The following is an 18,244-nucleotide window of genomic DNA, read 5'->3' as shown; positions in this document are numbered from 1 at the left end:
ATAAGCATTATGGCTGTCCATCAGATTGTCTTTTTTTCAATTTCATGCCGATAGTCAAGACATATCTTTGACAGATATAAACTTCATGGGGGATAATCAGCACAAGAAGACATAATTGTACAAGCTCAAGAGTCTGTAGTTCTGTGGTGGCTGTTGCGTCATGTCCATCATATTTGTTTTTTCATAAATTGTCTTGTCATAAATTAGGCTGTAGCTATCTGGTTTGACTTGTTTCATATTTTTCATTTTAGGGGCACTTATAGCCAAGTGAAGACCTGTGAGGCTGTTGTTATCCACTTCCTTATAACATTCAGTAATAATTGTCTCATAGACAATCATACCACATCTCGTTATTATTTTTTTATGTTAATGCATCTTTTAAGCATGTCAAAGTTGTACTTATCTAATAATCTATAGATTTAAAGAATATATATGTGATTTTAAAATGTATATTTAACGCCTCTGAATACTTTTCAAAGTATATAGTTCATAATATATATTATAATAATCCCCTAAAAAGTGAGAAAGATCTGGGACAGTTCTCAATACCATTTCCCGCAGGATAATTTCGGCCAAGTTAAGTAAAAATTGCCATGAGTCCTACAAACAAGATAAAATACTCATGCCTGTTTTAATTAATAGCTGGGGATTTAAAAATATTCATTTAAAATCAAACATATGCTAACAGCTCTGAGGTGAGCATATAAAAACAAAGAAATGTGACATAATTGCTAATGAACCATATAGCTACTAAAAGGCAATGGCTTAAGGATGAGAAACACAGGTCATATAACAACATATGAAAAATAGCAAAATCCATATCGATTTAGCCAAGCTATGAAAGGATCCAGGAAAACAAAAGAGGGACGAAAGATACCAAAGGGACAGTCAAACTCATAAATCTAAAACAAACTGACAATTAACACCATGGCTGAAAATGAAAAAGACAAATAGAAAAACAATAGTACACATGACACGACAAAGAAAACTAATTTATACACAACACCAACCCCACCAAAAACTAGGAGTGATAACAATATGTAGAACTGTGCATGGGCTGTATAGCCAGTAAAGGTAGTTTAAAATCTTTCATCATATGTGGAACATCTCAAAGGAGAGTGTTCTCATATTCTTTGTGGGTTCTTGGTGTTTTTTCTTCAATATTGAGACCAAGGGTAGGCAAAAGAAGCTAACTATTCATATAAATTTTGTGTTTACTTTTCATTTTGTATGCCAAACCATATTAACAACAATATCTTTAATTTGCATATCATAAATATTCATAATCTAACAATAACTATTTAAGGATTCACATTTTACAAAGCTTTGTAACATTAGATACATCAGGCATAGTCATACATTTATTTAATGCAATATCACTTTATACATCTTGAAAAAAATTCTTATGTATAAATGAATTTCTATAAAAGATTGAAAATAAAGTTTGGACTGTTGAACGTCATGGTGTATCTGAAATACTAAGAAATCATATAAACAGTCAGGAAAAATAATGTACATGTTAATCAACTGCATAAAAAATGTACTATTTTTTTGTAAGTTTCATTGTATTCAAACTGATTTTAGCAATAATATATTGCATTCTTGAAATCTAAATAAAAATTTGGCACAATACTTGAGATTCAGATAATCTTTAAAAAAAACCATACTAAAATAAGAATTCTAAATAATTTAAATATTTTTAAAAACAAGTGCATGTTAAATTATATGACATATATCAATTTTTTTTTTTCAGAATTAATATATTGATTGATCAAAGTACTAAAAAAATTAGGTACACAGAATAATGCATTTCAATTGCTGACATTTAATTCCTACTGTATAACATCTAAATGGGCTGTTTAGAAAAAAATGGATGGCAGAGTTATCTCCACTTAACATGTTACCTTTGGACTAACATTGAAAACTGAACACTTTACATTTATTGTCCAAAGGAATTAAAATCAAAGAACATTCTGGTATGATTGCATCTCATTGCAATCTGTCCAGCTGTATATAGATATAAGAAGATGTCATATATGAGTGCCAATGAGACAACTCTCCATCCAAGTCACAATTTGTAAAAGAAAAAACCATTATGGGTCAAAGTACGGTCTGTGTTTGTAAATAAGATAAAAGTTTTAACTCCCTTTAAGATTCAATGCAAACATTGCCATCTGTTAACAGCTAACTAGAATTTGATTGATTCATTGTTTGCTTAACGTTCAGTGGCAATTCTTAGAATTTGCAATTACCATTAGAGTAACAAGATTTGTCAAAGATTTTCAGAGGAACATAATTGTGATAGACAAATGATATGAATTTATAAACCCAACATAGTTTCTTGTAACAACTTCATCAAGCATTTTGGGAAGTTTGGTAGCAAGTTTCAATGATATTTTTTTAGGAAAAGTTTTTCATAAACCAAGTCAATTAACAGGAAAAGGCCAAGGCAGCCATGGTTGTTAGAACATCTACAAACAATAAACCACATTTGAATAGAAACTTGTATAAAGAATTCTTAAAGTTTTCTGCATTCTGTTAAATGATTTTAATTTCAGGGGGGGGACACTTAAATGCTTAAATGATAGGGGGTGCTGCAGAGGTTCTGTTAACCCACCCTTTTCATATAATTAAAATTTTGAAATGGTATACCTTTTCATATATTGCTTAGGTCAAAAGAAAAAAACATTTTTGATAAAAACACAGCCAGATTGAGAAACATAAACAAAAAAAAAGATGACTAAGTAAATAAGTTATAAAATCTTTATTGACCTTAAAATATATTTCTGATAGTTTTCTCCGACCTATTCACATATTTTCAAGCTTTAAAAGGGTGACCTATTCCAGCGGCATGTCCTATTACCTTGTATATAGGAAGTGGACCCCCTCCCCCCCGAGGATTTTTACAAAGATCAACATATATAATGTTTTTGGAAGGATAATGATAAAAACTTAGTGATAGCAATAGCTTACATGGTGTTTACCAATGGTGAGCTCAAATGAGAGAGAGAGATAAAAAAAATATGAAAGCATGTTTTTGTTAGCACTAAAGTTGGTACCAAAAGTTTAAATGAAACCACTTTTTTTTCCAGACAATAAAAAAGTACGTTTGAATTCACAGAATCTATGATTATCTGGTTACACTTATCATAAAAAAAATTAGGTGACATACAAATAAATAAGTCACAAAAAGGACTGAGATGATCTGTCACATGAAAAAATTACAAAATAAATGATTAGAAATACATCAGCAGTAATAACATCATGAAGCATGACAGAAACATTCAAAAACAATACAACCTATTGAATGAGGTTTAATCACAATTAGACAATATAGATATATGGGGAGTTCAGATTTTATGAAGTGGAATACCTATAATTTTCTTTAAAAATTTAGTAACTGGCTTGTTTAGCAAATTTAAAAGGATTTTTATATAAGGTCATCAATACATTTAGCAATAACTGTAACTGTTCTATTGATATGGTATTTTTATTAGGTCACTCTGTTTTTGACCAATAAGATTTTTTCATAGCTTTTCAAAGTTGAATCTTATTTGGACCAGAAATCTGTGCAAATATTGCATTTAATATTGTATTCTAAGGGATAAAAAAGGACAATAAAAGCTTCATTATAAATCACAATAACATATAATATTCACATGTAATTACAACTATTTACATTGTGTATACTTTTAAAATTTCACAAATATAAACAACGAAATGTACATTATAATAAATAAATACATGTAATACAAATCTAAAATGATGCAATGTACATAAAAGTTTACCTCAAGTCAAACAACAAGTTTTTTTATATGTGGAAGTTCAAAACTAAATTTAGTTATAATCATGTTCATCCACAAATATTCCTCAATTTAGCATAATTGTGTATTTTAAAGTATAAACATGAAGAATAGTGAATTTAATCTATTCCTATAAAAATCAGGGCTTTTGTGTATTTAATGCCCATAAACATACAATTAAGGATTTTAACTATTCATTGTTTTTATCCTTGAACTTAAATCAAGTCATGAAAAGCTACAAGTAAATGTTTTGAGATTGGAACGATCAAGATTCATACTTTTGGGAAGTACAGCGTTTTGGATTTTAACATGAAGACTTGTTACTGTAATGAAATACAACATTTAACATATCCTTATACATTTGGTTAAACTGAGGTAGATTTTCATCACTATGGCCTGTCTATGTATGATAATGGTGGTATTTCTGCTGTAATGTTTGACATTCAGGAGTTGCTTCCCTTTAATTTGACAGTCAGGAGCTACTTCCCTTTAACATGTAAGTAACTACCTATGATATAGGCAGATAATCTCTGTTCAATACACATATATAAAAGCACAACAATTTACAGGAAATTGTTTACAACTTTGTGTCACAATAATAATAAAAATAAACAATAACAATAACAACAGCCATTTTGTTTGACTTGTAAACAAAAGTTTATTTCAGTACCAATGAACAAATTATAAGGTTTCAGGTACAACCTCATGACTTTAAAATGTGTCTTCATTCTGACATAACTTGTGTTCTTCTCTGATATGTTATACCTGGTCAAATCTATTCCAGAAACTTGAAATATTTCGAAGATCCCGCCCTCCTGCCCACCATCTGACATTGTCACAGTATGTCGTCTGCTGCAGTTTTATCTCAATATAAGATACACATATGGCTAACATTTTTTACATCCACACCTTCTAATTACAGGTAAGTTATGTACATACGATGAACCATTTTTACAATATAGTCTCACTTTCCGTGTTTTGATTTTTTTAGGTTTACAACAGTCTTTTCCACAGGATCCTTCACAAACGCGGAATTTTATTTTTGTCCGTGATTGACAGTTTGTTTTTGGATCAACATAAATATTTTTGAAAACTTTACGGGAACATGATGGTGCTGAAAATATAAACCAAGACAAAAATGTTATTGAATTTATCAATGAATAATTTTTAAAGCAATAAATATTAAAGGACTTCAATTATTCAGATAAAAATTTATGAACAATGAAAAAATTATTAATCTCATTGAAATATGAGTGATTTATTGATGTTGTCTAGTTATTAACTGTAAAAAAGTGCTTCGACATGCCGCAAACTGAGCTAGATAGGGCTTAAAGCTGAATATTATCAGCAAAAAGAAAGTTAGTTAATGGAATCAATATTTCATTATTCACGTTTATTCTGTTTAACTTTCAATTTAAATCTAATTATTTAGGAATTTTCAAATAACCTTGTTTTTTTTATATAGAAGCATGTGACATAAAAACAATATGCTTACCAATATCACAGAATTTTCCTGAATATCCTCTCTTACATTTACACCTGTAACCACCTCTCTTTTTCCTTGGTTTACAATGTCCCTTTTTACACCGATTATTATGGCAAACATCAACTTTACATCCTGGCATTACTTTGTGGTTATAAATAGATGCAGTGAAATCCAATACTTTCCCGTTCACAGATACTTCTTGGAAACAACCTGAAAATGTATAACACATGGTTACCAAACATTCCTAAATTAATTTATGCTGCAATTTTAAAAATATTCTATGCATTTTTTTCTCAAATATAATAACTTACATGTCAAATAAACACACTTCCGGGTGCGGGAAATTCTCGCTACATTGAAGACCTGTTGGTGACCTCCTGCTGTTGTTTTTTAATTTTTTATTTGGTCAGGTTGTTGTCTCTATGACACATTCCCCATTTCCATTCTCAATTTTACATTTGTATTATAAAAAAAACCAGAAAAATATGCACATATGGCTCATGTTTTGGGAATATTGTATATATATATATCCCCTTTGTGTCCTTTTGTAGGAAACCTTCTAAAATAATTACTTCTTTAAATAAAAAAATATGATCTTTAAAATCATGTTTAAATAAGAAGTTTCATAGTTTGTTGTTACATTAGTAAGTTGTCTCCCTTAATGAATACCTTACATTTCCTTTTATTCATATCATGTTCTACTCACCTTTAAAACTTGCCAGATTACGTGTATGGAATTTATCTTTTGCCGCTTGTCCTACATCTTGTGGCATTCCACCAAGATAGACATCCTCATCATGATTAAGAAAATCATTATTCCCTTGGTTAATTACACTTTGTGGCTTCCCGTCATCAATCGTCATGGTAATATTACGTCTCTGTACCATTAATTGTATTTTATGAATCTTATCATCGTCAATGGTTACAAAACTGTAAATATAACTGTACATGGTGGAAGCATGATCATCACCAGTGTAAAAACTTATTTTTACTCGACCACGGAACAGTTCCACAGCTAAATGGGGTTCACTTCCTGTGTAGAAGATAAGTCCAGACTTTGATTCTGTTTTCAGGGAAATGGTGATATTAACTTCCGACTGAAAATCTATCTTGGACATTTGAATATAGGAATCTTCTGCTTTGAATGTCACACTCTTTAATTTCTCACATTTTTTGCCTGAAAAGCCTGCAAAACAGAAGTTAAATAATAATAATAAAAAAAATGTTATAAATTAACACAGGCATATTCATATATCAATATGAATAAATAAAAACTTTTTTTCTTTCTTCAAAATTCAGATTTATGTATAATAATATCTGTCATACGTCGTCTGCGTACATTTTCATACTACCAATTGTGAATTGATGCCAATAAAATTAATGACATTTTTAATTCAAAATGTTCAAAATGTTTGTTACAAACTATGTTGCATTAGAATTATCATTATATATAAACAATTTGTCATTTACCTGACACACATTCACAAGAGTATTCTCTATTGCCTTTCTGTGGATGACATACAGCGTTGTTCTGACAGTCGTGGTGCTGACAGGGACCAGCAGCAGCATAGAACTGTTTCCTTGCTGGAGGTACGTCACAGTATTTACCAGTATAACCTTTAGAACAGAGACAGTTATATGTTCCCACACCATCAATACATCGGCCTCCATTCTGACAGATGTGAGTTTTACAATCATCGATGTTCTCAGAACAGTTTTTACCAGACCAGTCTTTTGTACATTGACATCTGAAATATACACATAAATTGTATTAATAGCTAATGATACATTTTTTTTTAAACATTTTGTATCCATGTAATTTTAAAATTGTTCGTGATCCGTTTATTTTGGGTTTTTTATGCAGTTGTAAAATACGCTTCTGCCAAATTGGTTGCTAGGTTGATTTCTCTAATTTTCAGTTGTAGTCTGTTCCAGGGATTCCAGGTTCTTTTTTTTCTATCTTTTATCTCTGTGCTGTATTGATATAAAATAAGGAAGGGTTATATAGCACTTTATATGTAGGTGAACAGTCTTATACACATTATGAATGAAAACACATTCTTACAAATGTTGTTTTTTATTTTAACATACCTATAATCATGGTCTGTGCTGATACATTTGGCTCCATTTTGACAAAAATTGTAAACACCTTGACAAAAAGGAATCTTGGATTCACAGTGTTTACCTAAAAAAAGAAAACATTCTCATAATTATTAATGTGAAAATGATTACATGTACACACAAAAAAAAAACACTTTCAAAGTTATTTTATTATGAAAATGGCCAAAAGCTCTGAAAATTAGAATCAGATATTATTTGACAGATTTATTACTAATGGTATTCAATCAGTTTGAACATGACAATCAGTGAAATCATTCTGATGACATAAATGAGAGCCTTTTATAGCTGACTACGCTGTAATGGATTCACTCATTGCTGAAGCCGGTATGGTGAACAACAGTTGTTAATTTCTGTGTCTTTTGGTCTTTTGTGGGGAGTTGTTTCACTACAATGGCAATCATACCAGATCTTCTTATTCTTATATAGAGACTTACCATTAAATCCCATGGTACATTTACATGTATAGGCCTGTATTCCATCAACACATGTGGCATTATTCTGACATCTGTGTTGAACACAGTCATTTATATTTTCTTCACATCTCTCTCCTCGAAAACCATTAGGACATGCACACCTACAAGAATTTTTCAATTTAACTTTTTTTTTCTCAGAATTATAACAAAACAGATCTAGAAATAATCATGGTTATTTTTCAAATCACACATACTCATTGTACTGTTGTATGAATTTTTCTTTTTCGGCCATGGTGTTGTTAGTTTATTTTCAATCTGTGAGTTTGAATGTCCTTCTGGTACTTTTCACCCAGTGGCAAATATTTAGAACATTGTTGCAAGAAATCAGCATTTGAAGTAAAGATAGCCTATATAATTGGTTTAAAAATCTTTATTACTTTTGTATGTACCAATGTAGTATTTATTATAAAATGTAGTGTTTTATCAAACTATATTTTGTTACACAATGTAGAATTTTGTTATAAAATGTAATATGTTACCATAAAATGTAGTATTTTATAATACAATGTAGTAAAACCAAGTTTATTAATGCCATTGTTATCCATATCAACCTCCCTGACTTACTGAAATCTTCCATGATGTAACACACTGCATTCTCCATTATTCACACAGGGATTACCAAAACAAGCGTTGATTTCATTTTGACATGTGTTGCCATAGTAACCAGGTGTACACTGACAAGTAAAGTTCTTGAAGTCTTGAAGCTGACAGGTTCCGTCATGGAGACAGGGGTTCTTGTGGCAGGCATTACATTTACTGAGGAGTCCAGAATCTTCTTTTGCTGCAGATAAATAATACAGAAATCGTTAACAAAAGTTGTTATATTATATGTGTTACTTTTTACTGTGTCATTACAATGCAGTGAAATAGTTTGCCCAAGAAGGAATTATAATATAGTATAATCTCCTTGGTTTGCCAAACTGTTAATTATAAACTATTTTTTTTTAAGACATTTCTATGTGAAATTATAAGAGTCTTACTTATACTTTGGCTGGATTTTTTTATGTAAGAATACTTACTATTACACTGGAATGCTGTAGAATCTGTGGTCAAGATAAGCTTGTTGGTCATCTGTAGGGGTCCAGCACAGGATGCTATACCAGACTCAACATAGTCTTTCTTGATATAATCTGACAACCATTTCAAATTACAGTCACAGTAGAAAGGGTTTCCTCCTAAAGCTCTAAATGATAAAAATAGCAACATGTAAAATAGATATCTATAGAAACAAAACATTTATATAATTATTGCAAATTAAAGATTGATTAAGAAACTTGCCTATTACATTTAATAAAGGCCTGAATCTGATCTGTAGATGTATTTTCTAGGTTTTTGTTGTTGTTTATTTGCTTTCATTTGATCAATATACACCATACTTTCTTTATTCATATGCTTTTAGCTTCTAACTATATTATCCGTTTTTTTAACTTTGTTGGCGATGTACAAAAATACAATGATGTTTAAAAAATATTGCAAGCGATGTTCATATTAATTTCTTTCTGGTTTGTTTGCAAATGGAATGTCTAGTATTCTAGTACATGCATCATTGTAAATTTAGTTCTGTAATAATCACCTACTAACTAATCATACCATGTAGGTGTAAAGTATACAATCTGTTTCCAAAGTTCTATGGACTATTTTTTTATACTTACAAATGAGTGAGAGAAATGAGATCTTTGAAGGCTCCGTATGGGATGGTGGAGAAATTGTTACCATGTAATGATCTGAAAAAGACAATGTTCATGGTTTAACAATAGTCATGCAATATTTATCTACTATAAGCAACAAACAATTGGTTGATAGCTGCTGTGAACTCTGATGCACATTTCAAAAATAAGGCTCAATATGCGGATTCCCTAATCTAATACATTTATTCATCTCTCGTTAGTTTATCCAATGTAAAAATTACTATGAAAACAAGTTTTATCAAATTATTTGAAGAGTTTTATGTTTTGCTTTTCGTTTTTTTCTTCATAAAAACTGTGTTTATACTTACAGAACTCTAAGTCTTTTGAGAGAGGATAAAGTAGTGTCTGCCATACATTCTAAATGGTTATAACTCAATATTCTGTAACAAATAAAAGGTTTGTAGTTAATATCATGTATGGTTTTATTTCAAAACCCGAGTTTAGAAGGCATGTAACAAATTTCAAAAGACATCAGAAATAAATATTTGAGGTTAATACTTGTGTCTATTTCTGCTGCCAAATGGTAAGATTAGTATTAGTATGTAAAAAGTAAACTAAACAAAATGTCAATCAATATCTAAAGGCATAGCAAAACTGTTTGATTTGAAAGCAGAGAAGATTGGAATTTACACCTGTAATGGTGGTATCATCAGATGATATGTATTTTAGTATGTCATATGAAATCGTGATATGCATGCTTTTTCAATGGAAATTGTGACGTCACAATGCATTCTTAATAGTACCAAAGCCCACGAGACGAGGATATATATTGGCCTATGATTAGCAGGGGCATCAAAGCAACAAGAAAACCACAAAAAGCAACAGTTTATAGTGTTTCCATCTTCAGTATATAATATCAACTAAATTTTAATTATTTTGAAATGAATATTACATCTTACAGCAACACAATGATTAGTAGCAAGAATGACATACACTTCAGAAACTACTCTTTCTAAACAAAACTTAAAAAATTGTTGTTGTTGACATGAAGCATCACTTGTACAGATTTGTTTATTATGAAGATTTATTTCATTTTGTTTTTTTATGTTGTACATGTACTGTTTATGTATATAAATATTTACCAATGATGGATTGTTAAGGTTTTTTTCAGTTTTTTTGTGTGTGACATGGATTATGAATAGTACTGTCATACTTACAATGCTGTTAATTGTGTACAGTTACTGAAGATATTCTCAGGCAAGGTTACCAGGAGATTGTTACTCAGATCTCTGAAAATAGAACCAGTCAAAATTACAAAAAATAGTACATTATACATTGTACAGCCAAATTCACAACTTTTTTTCCCCCATTCATAAACCAAACAATATTTTATTTCAATTCTTTAACTACAAATTATTGCAATTTGTATGAAAAACAGAAAACATCAAACATCCAATTAAATTTCACTTATTTGCTAATTGGCTTTAAAGAAGGAACTAAATTGATAAAGGTTAAAAGATAAAAAACAAAAAAGGGGAAAAAAATCACTGCAAAAATCTTCATAGGTACTTACAGTCTTCTGAGGTTTGTCAGTGACCCTATTTCTGTAGTCAGGTGAGTTATCTTGTTTACATCCAAGTATCTGTTGAAAGTAGGATAAAAACAGAAACCATAAATGTTTTTACAGTAACACTTTTGAAATACAAAGTTTATAAAACATATTACGTCTGCAAATCAGCTTATTTGTAAAAAAACAACTTGAAACAGTTTAGATAATGTAAACGTTACCTTGATATGTATAATCAACATATAATTTGTAAAACAGAAACATAAATTCTCTAGAGAAATACATTTTAAACTCTATGAAGAGAATGCTTCCCAAAATAAAATTGAATTATTAAATTTTGCACTACATATAAAAAAAAAAAATTAATTTTAGAAATGGCAGTCAGCTTAAATTGCAAACTTGTCATGAATTTCAGAATAACAACTAGTCATATTCTATCAAGTGGTTTCAAAAAAGAAGATTTTTATACAACAAACTAATAAATAAACTTATGAGAAAAGCACTGGGTTAAACTTTAATTTCAGGCAAACCAAAAATGAACTTACAATTCTGTTGTATCTTGTGGTATCCCACTAGGAATAGTACTCAAGTCCTTTCTGCTACATCTAACCACAGTACCAGTACAAGTACAGCTAGGTGGACAAAAGGCTCTAGGGTGACAACTGTCAACTGACTCTACAAATATAAAAGTACATTCAGTTACTTCCTTAGTAAAAGTACAAGTACAGCTAGCTGGACAAAAGGCTCTAGGGTGACAACTGTCAACGGACTCTACAAATATAAAAGTACATTCAGTAACTTCCATAGTAAAAGTACAAGTACAGCTAGGTGGACAAAAGGCTCTAGGGTGACAACTGTCAACTGACTCTACAAATATAAAAGTACATTCAGTAACTTCCTTGGTAAAAGTACAAGTACAGCTAGGTGGACAAAAGGCTCTAGGGTGACAACTGTCAACTGACTCTACAAATATAAAAGTACATTCAGTAACTTCCATAGTAAAAGTACAAGTACAGCTAGGTGGACAAAAGGCTCTAGGGTGACAACGTTCAACTGACTCTACAAATATAAAAGTACATTCAGTAACTTCCATAGTAAAAGTACAAGTACAGCTAGGTGGACAAAATGCTCTAGGGTGACAACTGTCAACTGACTCTACAAATATAAAAGTACATTCAGTAACTTCCTTGGTAAAAGTACAAGTACAGCTAGGTGGACAAAAGGCTCTAGGGTGACAACTGCCAACTGACTCTACAAATATAAAAGTACATTCAGTAACTTCCATAGTAAAAGTACAAGTACAGCTAGGTGGACAAAAGGCTCTAGGGTGACAACTGTCAACTGACTCTACAAATATAAAAGTACATTCAGTAACTTCCATAGTAATAGTACAAGTACAGCTAGGTGGACAAAAGGCTCTAGGGTGACAACTGTCAACTGACTCTACAAATATAAAAGTACATTCAGTAACTTCCATAGTAAAAGTACAAGTACAGCTAGGTGGACAAAAGGCTCTAGGGTGACAACTGTCAACTGACTCTACAAATATAAAAGTACATTCAGTAACTTCCATAGTAATAGTACAAGTACAGCTAGGTGGACAAAAGGCTCTAGGGTGACAACTGTCAACTGACTCTACAAATATAAAAGTACATTCAGTTACTTCCTTAGTAAAAGTACAAGTACAGCTAGGTGGACAAAAGGCTCTAGAGTGACAACTGTCAACTGACTCTACAAAAATAAAAGTACATTCAGTAACTTCCATAGTAAAAGTACAAGTACAGCTAGTTGGACAAAAGGCTCTAGGGTGACAACTGTCAACTGACTCTACAAATATAAAAGTACATTCAGTAATTTCCATAGTAAAAGTACAAGTACAGCTAGGTGGACAAAAGGCTCTAGGGTGACAACTGTCAACTGACTCTACAAATATAAAAGTACATTCAGTAACTTCCATAGTAAAAGTACAAGTACAGCTAGGTGGACAAAAGGCTCTAGGGTGACAACTGTCAACTGACTCTACAAATATAAAAGTACATATAACTTCTACTGTTAGGCTGCACTTCAAAGCAAACAACTCCACTGTAGGGTGGTAGCTGTGTCCTTGCAATAAAATTTTAAAAAGTGTATACCTATCAAAAATGAAAGCTTGCCTTTGGGACCATCAATATTGTATGTTACTTTCTAAAAACTACTGAGAGAAATAGCTGCAGCAGATGCTGTTTAGAAAAGTAAAAACAACATAAGTGTTTCAAGAGTCAACTAGCAAAGGCTGAGATCTTATATCTTTCCATAAAAAGTTTGAAGAGATTTACAATGATTTTCACAGGAAATGTTTTAAAAATGTTCTTTGTAGTTCATGGATCTGCTACGAGCAGGTGGTAATGAACTTCTGAAGGATCACTATCTTACCCAGCAATTAACCATTAACAAAAACTGTACGATAATTACATACAAAAGAACATGCTAATATAACAATAATCATTATGGATACTTTAATTACTTTGTCTAATAGCTTTACTCAATGAAGGTTTACAAATGGACCATTGCACTGCTTAATAACAGACTGCAACAACAAGCTTCATCTATACAGTTTATAGGTGTGACAATAAATCTCAGATAAATGGAGATTTAATGACAGAATTCAGTTTAGTTCCACATTTCTGCTAGTCTTTTGCACATGCTACTTGTAAGTAAATAGAAAATACAGTAATAACCCTGTACAACAGCTGGATATACACCCTTCTTAAATACAATGGTTCAACAAAGGGTTAACATATTTTATTTCCTCAGTTCAGAAGGGTTAATGCTTCTGTTTTTAACTCTGCCATCAAATTACATTACTGTGCTCTAATATATATAGAAATGACTGCTCCCTAGAGAATCTGATTAACATATTCATGGAATATTGTATTACACAATTTGACAATTAGGCAATATAGTAATGGTGTGTGACATAAGAGGTCTCGAAACATGTTTGGGGAAGGTTAACTTTCTGGTAATAAGACCTGTCATGGCCTGGCTGGGTAATTGGGTAGGCAAATTCTCATATTAATCTGTACAGATACAGGCTCCAAATGTTCTCCTTTACATCATAAATCATGGTGGTGCTCCTATTTAAAGGAGGCTCATATGTAGACAAGACAAGACATGTTAGCTCCAAAAGGAGCTTTTGATAAAAGAAGGTACATTAACTATGTTTATCATCAGGAAAATGGGTAAGCATAAAAATATAGTATATGTATACCAAACATATTTTGACAATTCACTTACCTAGTGGACCATCACTACAGCAGGGAGGTATACCAATATTACATCCTCTATCACTACTCTCTGTAATAAATGTCAGACATTTAAAACACATTATATGTTACTTTCAATAATGAGTCTACAGCATTTACCATGCTCTATAATTTCCATAATGAAAAATAAGAAATTGCAATGGATACAATATAGAAACAAGAAATGGAGAAATTAACCTGTAATAAATTGATCCATTTTACCTTGTTTAAGGAATTCATTTTGATTTTAAAGTCATAAAGGAGTAGGTCCAGTAAGACCCTTTTTTGGCCCCAAAATATATCAGTTTTACAAAATTGTTAAAATGTAAACTTTTAGTTTATTATTGGACAGTAGAATGCTTCTGCTACATAAATATGGGCTGTTTTTGACAACACAATGCATTAATATTGGGTACTGGCACCATCAAGTCATGCTAAACTACTAAAATCTTCACAATTCTAGCATTTTAGTCAAATTTAAGACGGTTTTCTTGTAAAACGAAAGTGGCCGCATTCGTGTTCATCCTACATATTGAAATGTAAGTTATATTTTATGATAATTCATAATATATATATAGATTAAGGATGAACAGGGATGCGGCCACTTTCATTTTTGACAAAAACCATTTGAAAAGCGGCATTTTTCAGCATATTTGGTAGATTTTTCATATTTGAGCTTGAATCGGATCATTTTTAATGACTAAATCAGTTAAAATCTTTCATAACAAGTAAACTGCGAGCTACTGCTCACTGATGATACCCCCGCCGCAAGTGAATAATATTAATAGTGTAAAAATATGCAAGTGTTCGGTAAACACGAAGTTGTCTAGTGATCAATCTGAAAACGCATCACAGGGTATAGCTGACTTATATAAATCCTGAAACCAAATTTCAGAAATCCATGTATTGTAGTTCCTGAGAAAAATGTGACGAAAATTTTCACCTTGGCTATCATGTGTAAAATCATACAAGTGTTCGGTAAACAGGAAGTTGTCAAGTGATCAATCTGAAAACGCATCACACGGTATAGCTGACTTAGATAAACCCTGAAACCAAATTTCAGAAATCCTTGTATTGTAGTTCCTGAGAAAAATGTGACGAAAATTTTCAACTTGGCTATCATGTGTAAAATCATACAAGTGTTCGGTAAACAGGAAGTTGTCAAGTGATCAATCTGAAAACGCATCACACGGTATAGCTGACTTAGTTAAACCCTGAAACCAAATTTCAGAAATCCATGTATTGTAGTTCCTGAGAAAAATGTGACGAAAGTTTCATGGGACGGACTGACTGATGGACGGACTGACGGACAGACAGAGGTAAAACAGTATACCCCCCTTTTTTAAAGCGGGGGTATAATTTTAAAGCAGGCGGTATAAAAACTAATTGATTCAAATAAAATAGACACTTAAGTGTTTAAAAAGTGGTCACAATTTTTCGTAAAGATGAACCTGAAATTTGAGGCCAAAATCGGTCCTTACCGGACCTACTCCTTTACATCTTAACAACAATTTGTTTATTTCATGTACAAAATATATAAATATTATATTGTGCGACATATAGAGTGGGGCGCCCATATTCGCCTGGAACACAATTTTGCCGTTTTATGATTTTGAAATGTAAAAAACTTCAAAGGATAGCTGAAATGGTAGACATATAACGGTAAATGATATAATATAACAAATATGATTATTTTTTAAAACTGAGACAAAATTGCGGCACCTACTGAAAAGGACCGAAAAACGGAAAACGATTTTCGGCCACTTTCCTGAAGAAAAAACATGAATTCCAAGAAGTATTTCTAAGTTATTCTTTGACTGAATGCCCCTAAATTTCAGTTCTTAACACCTTTGAAATGTCTGCTATTCATCTATAATGAAATTGATTTGATCAATGTTGTTAAAAGCTGCGGTTATTTGATTCTAAATAGATAGGTAAAAACGGTAAATATGTGTCCCCCATTGACAAAAAAATCAAGAAATTTCAAACACCCTTTATTCTAACTTTTCAGATGATTATATTCAAACAAACACGATTTCCAGCTTAAGAATATTTTGCATTTGAAGTTATCTTCATATAGAAATATCAGTATACTTCAAAAACATTTAGACCTGAACAGCAACTGTAGAAAACATGAAAAGATGTGGCCAACAAGAGCACCCCAGATCTTATTCTGGATCAGTTTTATGGAACAGACTACCTTATGAAATGCGTAAAGTGCAAAACACTTATTCTTTTAAACAAATTATAAAACAATACTTGAGACAGTCCCAATATTCAGTCTGAAATGATTGCAACTATTACTCTTAGAATGTATGATTTTAATGATTTGTATATACATGTACTAGGTCTATTTACTGCATGTGATATGTAACTGTTTTATATCTCTTAATCATAGTACATGTACATTGAACTATCATGTCTATACAATTGTGTTTATATGTTGTATATTTGCTTTTTTCTCTTATTATTAGCATTTTGTTTTTACTTGTATTGCATACATGTATATGAGGGCCTCAGGGAAGATTAGTGATTGTAACTAACTGTGTTTACCCTCTTTAAATAAAGAATTTATTATTATTATTATTATTATTACTCTAACTGTGATAAGTTACAAGTACAGAAATGTTATGTAAAAATTAACACTTGTAACACATAATAAATATATGATCAAATTCAGTCATTCAAATGACGATAGGTTTAAATTTACTTACCTTCACAAATAAAGTCTTTGGCCTTGAGATCTGTGATAGCGGAGTCCTTAAACTGATGAGGGGCATTACAAGTTGGGTTACCAGTTATAATGTTCCTCATACTCAACCACTCAGGTAACCAGCCCAGGTGACAGTTACAATTAAATGGGTTACCTTCAACATTCCTGAAAACAAAAAACAATGTTTAGGTATTTGTACCATAATTCATCAACTAAGGGATTGAGAAAAATACCAGAATGTACCTTAATTAGTTTAATTAGATAGTTAAAGAATGAATAATTCAGTATACAGGTACTGTCTTAAAATGAAAAAGAATTAATTCTCCTTGTTGATTTAACATGTAGGATCATGAGTGGCACTATGGTAGATTATCTGATTAGGATTCAGTATTTAAGAGACATACTGAGGACAGACTTTTGTTTCTGGAGGGGTAATTGTAACCAAGCTATTTAATAGCATGTATATTCTTGAAAATATCATTTTATCTTTTTAATTTTTGACATTTTTTTTCGCATTTGATTAAAAAATTATGCACTGCAATAACTACAAAATTTTCATAGTAAAACAGTGGTAAATTTAATTTAAATAAGTCACCACAATGTGCCTAAAAGAAGTAATATCAAGGTTACCAATTGATAACCAAGTAAAATCTATTTATCAAATATTTGTAAAACTGTAACAGTAGTTCAAACTAATAATAAAACTTAAACTGTAAGTTCAGGTTTGCATGGCTGGATCAAGTAATTTATAAAGTAAGAAATAACACCATTCTAGTAATGCAGAGTAACAACCTATTTCTATACTAGGCATTCGATTGTTACTGGGACCTTATGCTTAAGAGAGATTTCAATAATATCCCCTGTACGTAACTTCAATGACTTTCAAAGTTACAAATAAAATAGGCAGTACTCAAGTCTAAATTGTGAAGAATGAAATAAGTTTTTATATTACACAATCTAACTTTACATGTTATTGATAAGGTGACACTTTATCACAATAACAGTAACACTTTCAAATACTTAATTCATCCTGATTAACTTTGATTAATTATGTATTTAAACATTTTGATAAATGTGAAGTATTTAAGTATTTCTTTGTAAAGGAAAAGATGAACTGGTCTAGACAGTTAAGTATCTATTTATTGACTGATTAATGGACTTAATAAAAATCT

The 18,244-nt window shown here is 31.1% G+C and overlaps 1 protein-coding gene across 8 annotated transcripts in view; it reads right to left on the bottom strand.

The window, feature by feature from the left end:
* Positions 1–1,202: 1,202 nt before the first annotated feature.
* The window catches only part of LOC134714636 (protein slit-like), a 79,243-nt gene continuing 62,201 nt past the window's right edge, over positions 1,203–18,244 (bottom strand). For all 8 annotated transcript variants that reach the window (XM_063576036.1, XM_063576037.1, XM_063576038.1 and 5 more), the window contains 15 exons: positions 17,074–17,237; positions 14,352–14,411; positions 11,624–11,753; positions 11,085–11,153; positions 10,729–10,800; positions 9,880–9,951; positions 9,536–9,607; positions 8,903–9,066; positions 8,448–8,664; positions 7,845–7,984; positions 7,381–7,474; positions 6,760–7,037; positions 5,996–6,475; positions 5,299–5,499; positions 1,203–4,917 (listed from right to left, as the gene is read on the bottom strand). In XM_063576036.1, coding sequence (XP_063432106.1) covers positions 4,691–4,917; positions 5,299–5,499; positions 5,996–6,475; positions 6,760–7,037; positions 7,381–7,474; positions 7,845–7,984; positions 8,448–8,664; positions 8,903–9,066; positions 9,536–9,607; positions 9,880–9,951; positions 10,729–10,800; positions 11,085–11,153; positions 11,624–11,753; positions 14,352–14,411; positions 17,074–17,237 — 2,440 coding nt within the window. In that variant the 3' untranslated portion in view covers positions 1,203–4,690. The remainder of the gene's footprint in view (positions 4,918–5,298; positions 5,500–5,995; positions 6,476–6,759; positions 7,038–7,380; positions 7,475–7,844; positions 7,985–8,447; positions 8,665–8,902; positions 9,067–9,535; positions 9,608–9,879; positions 9,952–10,728; positions 10,801–11,084; positions 11,154–11,623; positions 11,754–14,351; positions 14,412–17,073; positions 17,238–18,244) is intronic.

The sequence above is a fragment of the Mytilus trossulus genome, chromosome 4 (genome assembly GCF_036588685.1).
Source record: "Mytilus trossulus isolate FHL-02 chromosome 4, PNRI_Mtr1.1.1.hap1, whole genome shotgun sequence".
Lineage (NCBI taxonomy): Eukaryota > Metazoa > Mollusca > Bivalvia > Mytilida > Mytilidae > Mytilus > Mytilus trossulus.
Note: the sequence above shows the minus strand (reverse complement) of the source record. Positions and strands in the feature narration are given on the sequence as shown.